We start from the raw sequence: 13,548 nt of genomic DNA on the forward strand, positions 1-13,548 counted from the left end.
CCCTCCCCTCTGACACACACTTCACAGTGAGCCATCTTCCTGCCAAATGCTAAATGTCAATGAAGTGAATCAGAGCTGGTGGCTGCAAATTACTGGGTGCAAATGTACATGCATGCCAAAGGAGTATTTATTCAGAGTCATTAGCCTGCGGGGAAAGACAACTCTTCAGATGATCTTCTGGTGCTTGTAACGAGGCATGTCTATATGTGCATTTATGTGTATTAGTTAATGCACATTAAATCTAGAGCCTCCATTGTGAGGTAATAGGAAAATGCATGTTAGCCTGGCTTAATGCCCATTAACTAAAGCGGACACTTTTAAAGTGATGTTTAATAGTAGGTACACTGAAGGGTAGGGCTAGGATTCAGAGTGACCTAGGCAAATTGAAGGCTTGGGCCAAAAGAAACGTCATGGAGTTCAACAAGAACAAGTGCAAAGTCCTGCACTTAGGACAGAACAATCCCATGCACCAGCACAGGCTGGGGGCTGACTGGCTGGACAGCAGCTCTGCAGAAAAGGATCTGGAGGTTACAGTGGACAGTATGCTGAATATGAGCCAGCAGTGTGCCCTTGGTGCCAAGAAGAATAAAAGCATGCTGGGCTGCACTGGTAGGAGTGTTGCCAGCAGGTCAAGGGAAGCAGTTATCCCCCTCTATTCAGCACTGGTGAGACCACATCTGGAGTCCTGTGTCCAGTTTTGGGCTCCCACTATGGAAAGGATGTGGACAAATTGGAGAGAGTCTAGCGGAGGGCAACAAAAATAGTGCAGGGGCTGGGGCACATGACTTACGAGAAAAGACTAAGGGAACGGGGCTTCTTTAGTCTAAAGACGAGGGGACTTAATAGCAGCCTTCAGTTGGGTGTTTCCAAAGAGGATGGAGCTGGACTGTTCTCAGTGGTGGCAGATGATAGAACAAGGAGCAGTGGGCTCAAGTTGCATCAGGGGGAGTTGAAGTTAGATATGAAGAAAAACTTTCTCACTAGGATGGTAGTAAAGCACTGGAACAAGTTACCCAGAGAGGAGGTAGAAGCTCCATCCTTAGAGGTTTTTAAGACCTGGATAGACAAAGCCTTGGCTGGCATGATCTAGTTGGGGATGGCCTTGCGTTGAGCAGGGGGTTGGACTAGATGTGACCTCCTGAGGTCCATTACAACCCTCATTTTCTATGATTAATGTGCCTATTTTAATGCACAATAAGTAAAAAGTATGTTTTTTTACGTGACACCTCAATGCACATTAATATAAGCTAATACGCATTAAAGCACACGTGTCACTCTGCCAAGACTAAATCTAAGCAACAGTACTGGGCATGAGTCCCCGCAAATCCATTGCCCTGCTAGCCCTAGGAATGGGAGCTCGCGCTAAAGAAAGCACCTGATAGGGACCTGATGTCTCTGGAGTATGTCCCTGAGGCAGTGTGTGAGCAGGTAATGTTTCCCGCTGCTCCAGATAAAGTCCGTGCATCCTGAGTAATGTCAGGCTTATCCCTTTCTGGGTAGTGCTTGTAACAGTAGCAGCCTCTTCCCTCAGTTCTGCTCCGAGATTTCCATGTTGGTCCTTGGGTTTTTTGGGTAACATTTCATAGAAGCAGGACGGTGGCTGCCACGGTCCCCCTGCCTTACCTTCCAGCCCAACTTTTCTACGATACTGTGATTCTTCTGACAAGTTTTAATTGCTTCATTATTATTGGAGGCACCAGATGATGCTATTATACCTAGGCTTCCTTTTTATTCCTCGGTGAACATTGCATTTATATTACGTATAGGGTTTTAGTTCCTTTGTGGAGGAGCTGTTGCAGGCAACAAGTAGGTTTCTTGCTTTATTCCCTCTAACTAGAGTCAATTCTTGGGGGAGAAATTTCCCAGAGAAATGAGTCTTGGTATTTAGGCTGAGAGTCCTGAAAGATTATTATCACCTCCCTTCCAGGACCAGTGCATACTGTGCAAGTGAATGAGTAACATTAAGACAAGACCCAGACTCTATCATTGGTATTTTGCTCGGAGGAAGGTAGATCAGCAGAAGAGTACTTGTAGTGTGAAAGGGGGTAGATGGCAACGTATATAGGAACTGGAAGAGGTCTCCTAGGCCACTGAAGCCATGCCTCTGCATTTGCAGGGACTCTTTAACCCAAGGAATCTCCAAAATCACCACTTTAGCTACGCCCTTGCCTTAACCTGCTTTGACCTCTGGCATTCTTGGCCCTTTGTGTACGGTGCCTAGTAATAATGTGTGAGGTTGCAATGTCCTGCCACTACACAGATACACACTCGTGAGAGTCTAGGAAAAGCAGCATGGCCCATACCTGGAGAAGGCAAAACCCACAGAGTTCAGGCCTGTAATGCGTGCGTCTTTGTGGTCAGGATGGAGTGCTTGTGTATGCAGTAATTGCCTGCAACATGTAGATGGGTGCACATCTATGTGTGGGCAGGATGAGGTGTGTGGCATATGCAGTGTGAGCACCTGTTGTGTGCAGACGTGTGTGTCTGTGAGATGAGGATGGAGTGTATGTGTGTTTGTGTCATGTAGGACATGTGAGTGCATGTCGTGTGCAAGTGTGCATGCCTGCAAGGTAAGGATGGAGTGTGTGTGTGCGTATGCACATGTATGTGTTGTGTAAAGAATGAGGACACCTGTTGTATGCAAGTATGTGCACCTGTGAGGTGAGGATGATGTGTGTGTGTGGAATGTGGGCGCCTGTCATGTGCAGGTGTGTGCATCTGTGAAGTGAGGCTGCAGCATGCCCACATGTGTGTGTACTGTATATGGAGTGTAAGCCCTTGTTGTGTGATGGTGTGTGTCTGTGAGATGAGGATAGAAAGTGTCTGTGTGTGTGGGTCTGTGCACGTGTGCATTGTGTATGGGGTATGAGCACCTGTCGTGGGCAGGTGTGTAGGTCTGTGAGGTGATGATGGAGTATGTATGTGCAGTGAGTCCTTGCTGTGTACAAGCATGTGCACCGAGGGATCCTGGGGGCTCAGGGACCCATTCTGCGTGGTCAGGCGTGCCATGTGCCCTGCTGCAGCTCTCTAGAGTGATGGAGGACCTTAGTCTCTGTTTCCTATCTCCGCATCCACAGAATGACAAACTTCCCTCTCTCCAAGTAATTCACTCTGCCTCCCAATCAGGCCCTGACAGATGGGATTATACTCAGCTCGCCTCCCTACTGGCAGTGCGAAATATCAAGAGGGACATCAGTCTCTCTGCTCCTGACTTTCTCATCAGGGAGCAAGTGCTGATGCCCCAGAATTGATGTGCCATTTGATTTAATATACAGGACCTGACATGCAATTCAAATTGTTACATAGGGAACCTGAGACTGACCAGCTGGGGCTGTGCAGGGGGTGTGGAAGAAGGGTGCTGAAATGTCACATCCTTCATCTCACCAAGGGAGAGGGTAGTATCCCTTTCAAAGCACTGGGAGCTCTCTGCTGGGCCCAGGGTTTGAGTAATAAGATGTTGCCCAAATCCAGGCCACACTGGCTTTTCCCTGGATTTGACCATATCACTCCTGTCTTTGGCTTCAAGTCCCTGGTTGCTTGCCCAAAGGGGGAATCAAACACTTCATGTCCTGCCTCTCCCCTGCCTTCTCCCCCTACATCCTTCAATGCTTGTAACCAATTACCTGCTGCGAGAGGAGGCCAAACCTCACTGTGCTGTGGTGTGCCTGTCATCTGTTCAGGAAGATGCAGGTCGCAGCCAGGTCTCTGCCTGTTGTCCATTAATCTCAAAGCAGTTTACAAGGTCAATTAGTCACGCCTCTTTCAGAGCTGGGGGGAAACTGAGGCATGGAGGGGTAAAACAGCAGATGTGATGCCACGTGGTAAATCAGCAGCAGAGCCTGGAATAAACTCTGAGTCTAGAGCCAGTCATAATAATAAAGATCCCTTGCTCTCGCAGGGGACTTTCCTCCCATAGATTTCAAAGCATTTTACAAAAGAGATTGCCGTCATTATCCTCACTTTACAGATGGGGAAAGCACAGGGCAGAAGTAACTTGCTCTTATGACCCAACACACCCTGTTCTGGAACAGGGAGGAGAACCCAAGCGTTCACATGCACAGTCCCCTCAACGAACCACTAAAATCAGCAGGCCTGCATTAGTTTTGTGCACTAATTAGTCAGCATAAATGGGGTGAGTTAGCTGCCTGAATGATCCTGAATGAATCTCTGCCGTCACTGCTGTGAGTAACCTGTTAGCAGCATCCTGACCAGCTAGGTAAAAGCTAGGTCAGATATGTGTGTGTGTGTACTGCGTGTATATATATATATATGTATATGTGTGTGTATGTGTGTGTCTGTATACACACACACACACATATACATATATACATATGAGCAGATGTGTATGTGTCTATATATAGACACATCAATATATATATAGACACATACACATCTGCTCATGTATGTATGTAAGCTGCAGTCACCCCTTGACTCCAGCGTAGACATACCCTGAATGGCCTTCCAGATGTGGGCACTTGAAGCAGTGCAGGGAGGGATGTGGACCTCAATTTGAACAGACTTCACATGGAGCAAGATACTGTGCTGGGCGAGTAGAAGTTACAGCAGGGGTGGGCAAAATGCAGCTCGGGGGCCAGATGTGGCCCACCAGGCCATTCTATCTGACCTGTGGGGCCTCTAAAAACTTTAGAAAAGTAATGTTAATCTGCCCTGGGCTGTCATGCAGCCCTTGATGGCTTGTCAAAACTCAGTAAGCAGCCCTCTGCCCAAAATAATTGCCCGCCCCGAGTTACAGGGTAGGATTCCAGGAAGCCCTTGTGGCTCATTTGCATCTTTCAGGAGTGGAAGCCTCTTTAAGCACAAGCACCAGCACCAACCTAATAACCTTCAATATGATTTATTTAGCCACCCACCAAAAGGCTTTTGGAAAGGGGGTGGGTGTGTGTGTGTGTGCACGTGTGCCTGTTCATGTCGATGCTTCGGAGACCTAACAAGTCCTGGCAATTCATCATGCATGAGTTTTTTCATGCTAACCTGTTGGGAGGGGGGGTAACACCTCATTCCAAGACTTCACCTATGCATTATTAGCAGGACAACAAGCAGCAAGGGTCTCAGTTCAGATTTACACCTGTACAGCTTCAGGTCTGCTTAGCACTGCAGTTATTCAAAGCCAGGTTGTGTAGGGAGCGTGAAATGATCACACCTCTTAGGTGACAGTTATGCTGGCAACTTCCCCAGCAGCTATGTAAAGCTATGGCAGCAGGAAGGATGTAATGCAATAGAGCACCCAAGCCCAGCTCTATAGATTCTGGATCTGATTCACCATCATCATATAACTCGCATCATCAACGCCAGCAAACGTAAAACATGACCTTGCAGCATTTTACACCCACTTTACAGCGGTGTCACTGAGTGATGACACAGTATGTAGGATAACAGAGGATTGGCAGGGGTGGGGAGAGAGACTTAAAAGGCACATCCCTCATCTCATCTCTTCCTGCTGAGGGAGCTCAGAGTCCAGTCATTCCTGAGCTACTTCTGGCCGGCTGAAGGCTTAGATGGCTTGCCCTGCAACCAGCACACGTGCTACTCCCTTCTGGAGCAGCCATGAATTTGTGCATGGCGTGGAAACTGGTCTTAGCTTGGACATGCTTGTGTTGGTGCTGCCCATTGCCAGCCTGCTGTGCTTAGACAGGTCTTCATGGACTGGATTTCTCCGGGTGCACACTTCCAGCCACAAGAGCACTGGCGTTTGGGCTGAAAGTCAGGCTGGGCTGTCTGCGGGATATGATCGCCTCCATGCCAGCTGTGGATATTGTGCAAATGATGCACAATGTGCAGTGCAGGATGTGGATTTAGTGCCCTCCAGTGGGGAATACAGGAAGGGCCACAGCCACATCCCTTCTGTACTGCACCTATTCCTCTGTCACACAGCTAATTAAAAAGTAGTGACAGTACCAAATAGCTGCCATGTCCTGGGGAGACGACTTACATGGGATCTAAAGGGGAGTTAGGTGGGGATGTAAAGGTGGCACTGGCAGCTTGGACGATGGCAGTTGCTTTTCCAGGGCCAAGCAAGTGTTCAGAGTCACTGCTGCAGAGGAAAACAAAGCACTCACGCGATATTCCCTGGTGCAAAGTGGTGACCAGGATAAAGACGACAGGAAGTTTTCTAACACAATCCCCTGCCTCCCCAGTGCAGTACAGCGACTTATCCTAGGATGCAGAACAAGGCCTCAAGGAAGTGAGCAGTCATGGCTCCGATTCAGCTGTGAATCAAGGCCGCAGCCTGGGCGGCAACCTGGGCGCAGTTTGACGGCCCTGCATAAGCGCCAACTTTGGTTTTTGCCGGTGGGTGCTTGCAGCCATAACAAAACAAGCGGCACTTCACTTCAAACTTGGCGCGTTCCTGTGCTGAGCCCGGAAGAGGCAACGCAGCATTTCTTCCACCCGGCTCTTTAACATCTATGAAGATCGGGCACTTCACTGGGGCTTTTTTGGCCCTTTTTTAATCTAATAGCTGACTGAACTGGCTTTAGCGAAAAGTGTCCCAAAGCCCTGCTGAAGCGCCCAATCCTTACTGACACTGCAGAGCCGGGCTGAAGTAACATGCTACCTCTTTCGGTGAAGTGTGGGGGTTTGGGGTGCTTTTTAACGTGGGCAAGCAGGAAATAAATGGCTGGGGCTCTTGGGTGCTGAGCACCTACTCGTATTTTGCAGTGGGTGCTTTTGCCCCAGAGCATCCACGGAGTCGGCGCCTTAGGCCTCGCCCCCGGACAGAGGCAGAGGCACTGGGCCGCTCGGAGCGTCTGGGCTCCTCCTCCTCCTCAGAGCGGGGTCAGCCGCTCCCTGCCCCCAGCACCCCAACCCCGCGCCCCCAGTCCCGGAGGGGAGGTGCAGCTCTCTGGACCGAATGCACCTTTCAATTCACCCCTCACTGGACTCACTGCACCCCTCACTGGACTCACTGCACGTCCGCCGGGCTGCATTTCCCACGCTCCAGCAGCATAGCTAATCAACCCCGCCCACGACACCTTTCGCGTTTCGGGGAATCTTGAGCCTCCGCAGCACCCGTCTGGCAGCTCCGGCGCTTATCACGTGACGGGCCGCAGCTGAGCGGGGCGGAAGTGGCCGAGCCCGCGGCGCCATGGAGGGGGCTTTGGAGCAGCACCTGGAAGACACGTGCGTGCGGGGCCTGGGCTGGGGGCGGTTGGGTCGGGGCCGGGTGAGTGACCGAGCTGTGGCTTTGCCCCGCAGGATGAAGAACCCGTCTGTCGTGGGCGTGCTGTGCACGGACTCGCAAGGGCTGAACCTGGGCTGTGAGTAGCGCCCCCCCCCCCCCCCGCCTCTATAAGGCGTCTGATCCCCTGTGGCGCCGCCCCGGGCCCGTGCCAGAGGGGAGGTGCTTGCCCGGGTCGCCAGCCCCGTGCTGGGGAGGGAAACCCCGTTCCAGGGCCAGCATCAGCCCCGCCAGGAAGTGCCTGTCCCCGGTGGCCGAGACCCACGGCGCAGGCCGGGGCCCACAGCGCCAGGGGCAGGACACGGGGCCGCGCGTGGTTCGCCCAGGGACGCGAGTCGCCCGCGCGCGTCGTGGCCCTGCCGAATCGCCGTTTGGCATCCTCTGTGTCTAGCCCGAGCGCCTGCGTCTGCTAGGAAATGTGGCCCTATAAAGCACAAGTATTGTCAGCCCCGACTCGGGTGGGGGTGGGGAAGTGTGGACACGTTGGCCAGCACTTCTTTAAACAAATCTCAGAACGTTTTAGGTGTCCTTGAGATATTGTGGAAGATGGTCGAGTTAGGGAAGACATTTGGCTGAAGTAGGAAGCAGGTGTGATGATTGCTGTCAAGAAGCTTGTTTTGGTGAATTTGGATACAGATTTCTCTCGTGCCCTGCAGGTCGTGGGACCCTTTCTGATGAACATGCAGGGGTGATCTCCATTCTGGCCCAGCAGGCAGCCAAGTTAACTTCAGACCCCACTGATATTCCTGTGGTGTGTCTGGAATCAGATCATGGGTGAGTGTCTGGGTTTCCATTCTTGTTGCTGTTTTTTTTTTTTCCTCTCCTTGGTTTGCTCTAACACTTCTCAAACCAGGATCTTAGAACTGCCTCCTTCATCTCCAGGTGGCTTTTAAGTTTTATGCGTCGCCGCTTGTAAGGAGGTACAAGGCAAGAGGCACCTCCTGCAGGGCCCGTGGGAAGGGAACATCCAGAGACTGTTCCTGTCCCTTGAGTTTATCCATGGATTGTTTGTTAGGACCGGGGGAGGGGGGTCTCAAATGAGCATCCAGGGATTGTTGGGACACATGGGTCTCTTGCAGTCTTAGACAATGCTCATTTTGAGATCCACACACCCCCCTTTCGTGTTTCTAAATATACTGCTGGCTGTTTTGAAACCGGGCATCTGTGGTTAGAAAGACTAGCTAGTGTCACTTTTTTGCATCAAATTTATGACTACTGAAGCAGTGCTGTGGTCCTTAACGTTCCTGTTTATAATCAACTTTTACAAAGGAAGTTGGGTAGCCAGAGATTTGCCTTCACAGCCCACCTAAACACTCCAAGGTGCTTCCAAATTTTGAATTGCAAGGAGACTCCTGGAAATCCTATGTATCCTACAATTATGTAGTAAGTAGTAAACATGGCAAGCCAATTATTTCTCTTTGATTAGATCCTATATGTAAACTTGCCTCTGACGAGCCATGGCATATGCTGAACCTAAAGGCATTTCTAGCACTGGTTTTGAGATGAGCTACTAGTCTTGGAAAGTTGTAACTGTTTAAATTTGCTGTTTCAGGAATATCATGATCAAGAAGCACGATGGCATCACTGTAGCAGTGCACAAACTGGCGTCTTGACCTTTCACCAGTCTGCTTGGTTGTTTCGACACCCTTGCAACAACTTCTGCTTGTTGGACTCCTACCTCCCTCTGTAACATAGAATGTGCCTGTAAAACTACACATGGGCCAACTATTAAATGCTTGGTAACTTTCCTGTGTGTTCAGACTGCTACTGTATATTGGTCAGCATCTTTAAATTGCCAGCATATTACAAGACTTGTACTGTCAAGTGTAAAATGAGGTTTCACTTGTTTTGCTTTTGTAATCAAAATGTATAGGGTGTGGCCTTACATCATTTATTCATTTCTCCAATGAGTGAGAGCACATGCAGTGGGTTCCATATTTCAGTTGGTAGGTGAAGTGGAAGTACACCAATATCAAACTTTTGTCTCTCTCTAAAATGTTAGTCACCATCCCTTCCTTTCGAGGAAGGTTACTTCCTGCTTCTTAACAGTCCCTCAGCTGTTTGGGAAGATAAGTCCTGTTTTCTGTACCTCCAAGGGGGAGGGGGAATCAAACTCATTCAGGCTGCCTTTTGACACCAAAGTCAAAAGAGCACATGCTCCATTCTTCAAGTTCCTTAGAGGAAACCTTTAATCTCATCTGGTTAAAAGCAGACAGTGTTGTTGTATTGGAAACATCTTGGATTAAAGTTTAACTTTAGTTAAGATTTCTAGCTATTGCATTACTGTTTGGACTGGAAACAGACCTGTCTGACATAACTGATTGCATGTGAAGTTGCACTCAGGTTTTAGTCCTCAACCCTATGCTGAAAACTTCTTCAGGAGAAGAGTTGTTGTAAAAAGCCTTTCCTTTGCTGTTCAAATGTAGATAGAAGCTTATCTTGTGTACAGTGAAAGCATACTGAAAGTTGGACATGAGACTATATTTGACCTGAAAGTGACTCAATAAAAAGCTGGAAGTGCAAGCCTCAATGCTTCATCTTTTAAAATCAGTATTAGAAAGGATTCTTTAATTCATCTTCACTATTGACTACTCCGTATCAAGGGAACAAGACAGCTAACATCACCTTGAATAAACATTACACCCCTGCCTCCCCCAACTTTTATCAAAAAGATGGTGCAACTATTAGAGTTGGGACTAATAGTTATAATGATTCTTAAAGAGGACTAACCTAAAAAGCATCTCATACTTTATTTCAGAAGTTTCTGTTAAAATCGGTGCGTGCAATATAGTGTTAACTGTGACTAGCTGCCTTCTATGTAGCTCTGAGCGTCATGCCCTTCCTAGCTTCTGAGAAGAAATGAAAGCCACTCTCAGTTTTCAGAGTATTATATTAATTCATAGTCACCAGGGCCCAGATCTGCATGGACTAAATCCATAAGAAACCTGTACTTCACCCATTTGAAACCTGAAAGATTATAGGTTCCACAAGTTTTCACTGGTATATTCCCAAGTGTCTAAGTGACTGCTATGTATGTACTTTTCACTGCTATGAACCCTTGGGGCCAAAGATTTTAAGGCACTTCAGAAGCATTAACTGAAACTTCCCAGGTAGGGAGTTACTAGGGTTTTGGATTGTATCTAAGTTTATCAAAGAGGAGAGGAGACTTGATGCTGCAGCCCCAAACAAAACTGAATACCAGGCTGCCTTTCATAGTTTCATAGTAGCTAGAGTCAGAAGGGACCTAGGTAGATCATCTAGTCCAACCCCCTGCCTTGGCAGGAAAGAGCACCGGGGTCAGATGACCCCGGCAAGGTGCTCATCTAACTTCCTTTTAAAAATCCCCAGGCTAGGAGCCTGCACCACTTCCCCTGGAAGCTGGTTCCAGGCCCTAGCCGCCCTGACTGTGAAGTAGCGCCTCCTAATATCTAATCTAAACCTACCCTCCGCCAGCTTGTGACCGTTATTCCTGGTCACTCCTGGCAGCACACGGGGGAACAGGGACTCCCCCAATACCTGCTGATCCCCCCTGACCAGTTTGTAGCAGGCCACAAGGTCCCCCCTTAACCTTCTCTTGTGGAGGCTAAACAGGTTCAGGTCCCGTAGCCTCTCCTCATAAGGCCTGCCCTGCTGACCCCTGATCATACAAGTGGCCCTCCTCTGGACTCTTTCCATATCGTCCACGTCCCTCTTGAAGCGTGGCGCCCAGAACTGGACACAGTACTCCAGCTGCGGCCTGACCAGCACCGCATAGAGGGGGAGGATCACCTCCCTGGACCTGCTCGAGATGCATCTGTGGATGCATGACAGGGTACGGTTGGCCTTCTTGACTGCCTCCCCACACTGCTGGCCCATGTTCATCGTGGAGTCAATGACGACTCCAAGATCCTTTTCCGTCTCCGTGCTGGCAAGAGGGGAGTTCACTTCCAATCCTATTCTCTAGACAATAGGTTATAGTGTCTACATGGTTGCCAGTGAATCAGTTAAATCTGAGATAGGGCCAGAGTCACCTTAGCTTAACAGCAGAGCAATTGCTAACATTTGTATTAAAATCTGGTTTCCTATATCAGACCAATAAATCAGAGCTGTTAGGTACCAGTGAGGTTTCAAAGACTTAACACTAATCTTAACATTTTTGGTGAAGATTTTTCTTATTTAAACTATAAAAGAACAAAGTTACAGAAGTGTCAGTCCATTTTATCAATGGGAAATACAGTAACAAAGTGTGGAAGTATAATGCAGTTCTTTTTTTTATTGGCCATTGTGCTGAGAAGAATTTTAAAAAAAAGTCATAGGACCAGAGACAAATGATCAAAAGAAAGTTTGTGACTCATGAAGAATGTTGGTTGTAGCCATGTTGATCTAAGAACAGGCAGACAAAAGTTCTTTGGGTCAATGCAATCTCTTTTATTAGACCAACTAAGTAGTTGGAAAAATTGTTCTTTGCAAGCTGTTGAGCACAAACGCTGTTCTTCAGACATAGGGAGAGTTCGTTGGTGTGTCCGCTCTCCTGGGTAGAATAGAAGCCAATATGCAAAATGCAGGTCTGTGAAAATGAAAATGCATTTTGTATGCTGGCTCCTATTCCACCTAGGGAAGCGCGCACACACCAACAAATTCTCCTTATGCCCGAAGAAGGACCTTTGGGTAGATGTGATATCTTTTGTTAAATCAACTAAATAGTTGGAAAAATTGTTCAAGCTTTCAGGCACAAAGAACCCTGCCTGCCTACGCAACTCATGAGGACACCCCTAAAACGGCTTGTGCATTTTGCTTCAAACAATCAATGGATATGATGCATAGCTGTATTCTCACTACCAATTCCCTCATGCTACAGTAGCCCTACCATTTTTACAGCAATCATCTTAGTGCTGATGACAGGTTCTCACAGCATACTTATTGTTTTCCTTTAGGCTTGTTCTTAAATTGACCACCCCTTTCTCCAGTTGTTTCTTATCTGAGTAAGAGTTGTGGTATATGCATGATTTAAATTTTAACAATAGCAGTACAGCTGAGCCTGCTTACCAAATCCAAGACTGGATAGACTCTATGGCTGGGACTTCCAATGAAAACAGAAGGGTGGGCACACAATCTATACACAGAGGGCTGACTAGATGCCTGGAGAAATAAGGCAGGCTACGCACAACAGAGCCTGGGCAAGTCTTATACAATGAGGACCTTCCACATTTGCTTTTTTGTTTCTATTCTTCCAAGCCAGAATTAGAGCCGCTTGCAGTAGAAGCCTCTATGGCTGCACAGCCCTACAAATTGCTGTACAAAAATCTCATGGCACTTCCCTCAAAGTGACATGAGATCAGCTGCAATACATTCTAGGGTTGCAGGCAAAGGCAGGTCCATCTCCACTGTTAATTAATCACTGCCATGCCAGTTCATGGTGTTCCCATCCACTGTTTGCAGCATCGATCTATTCCATCTTCAGACACTTCAGGCCAAATCTTATTCCATCTATTACATGCCTACGTCTGAACCTATTCCACCCTGCCCAAGTCACTGAAAAAAAAAGTTAATATGCCCATTTTTGTTAACACACCATTGCTTTAAAATTAAATTAAAAAAAGCAGTGATCAGAAGCATGATCCACACACCTTTGCATTAATTATTTTTCAGGGACTTAAGCAGAGTAGAATAGGATCAGACTTGGCCATGTAATGGGTAGAATAAGATCCAGCTCTGAAGCTGCTGTTTTCACTCCAACTAAAAATGCTCAGTGAAAAAAAAACACAGCAGGTTAATACACAATTAGCTACTGCTGCTGTAAAATGGTAGCAGAGACAGTGCCCTTCTAGTTTTGACCACATTAACTAGACAAGATCAGTGCTATACCACCAGCCGAGCTGACCTTACCTTGCTATTTCACAGTAAAACTGGCTACCAAATAGTAACAGAAATTTTACTGAGACTCTCCCTCTGCCTGAAGAAGGATGTTTGTACTCGAAAGCTTGCAAAGAACAAATTTTCTAACTATTTAGTTGGTCTAATAAAAGATATCACATTTACCCAAAGAACCTTGTCTGCCAAAAAATGCTGGACAGCTACACATGAAGATTCTTCTTCATATTGAAAGCTGGCCTCAACCCACTGATGCCATCCACTAGTGAGTGTAGTGACTAACAAGCAAGACCTCATGCCCAGTCCCAAACCATTCCTTGCAGTTTTCACCAGCATTTCTAAGTATTCAAAACTTCCTCCAATCAGGGCATGCTTTTAGCAAAAAAACTAGTTCCCCACTCCTATCCCACAGCCCCAGGGAAGGGGTGGTCCTCAAAGATCTGAAAGTAGCCAAGGAATCAAATTACTGCCCACAGGGCGGGGTAACGGTTAAGTCTAAA

General features: G+C 47.7%; 1 protein-coding gene across 1 annotated transcript; it reads left to right on the plus strand.

The window, feature by feature from the left end:
* The first annotated feature begins 6,990 nt into the window (after positions 1–6,990).
* LAMTOR5 (late endosomal/lysosomal adaptor, MAPK and MTOR activator 5) lies at positions 6,991–9,721 on the plus strand. The gene is made up of 4 exons (XM_090025343.1): positions 6,991–7,140; positions 7,216–7,277; positions 7,855–7,972; positions 8,751–9,721. Exons 1-4 carry the CDS (start codon positions 7,106–7,108, stop codon positions 8,809–8,811), a joined length of 276 nt encoding a protein of 91 aa, XP_089881469.1. The 5' UTR covers positions 6,991–7,105; the 3' UTR covers positions 8,812–9,721.
* The last annotated feature ends 3,827 nt before the right edge of the window (positions 9,722–13,548 follow it).

The sequence above is a fragment of the Crocodylus siamensis genome, chromosome 13 (assembly GCF_052110815.1).
Source record: "Crocodylus siamensis isolate JL-2025a chromosome 13, ASM5211081v1, whole genome shotgun sequence".
In the NCBI taxonomy this organism is placed as follows: Eukaryota; Metazoa; Chordata; order Crocodylia; family Crocodylidae; genus Crocodylus; species Crocodylus siamensis.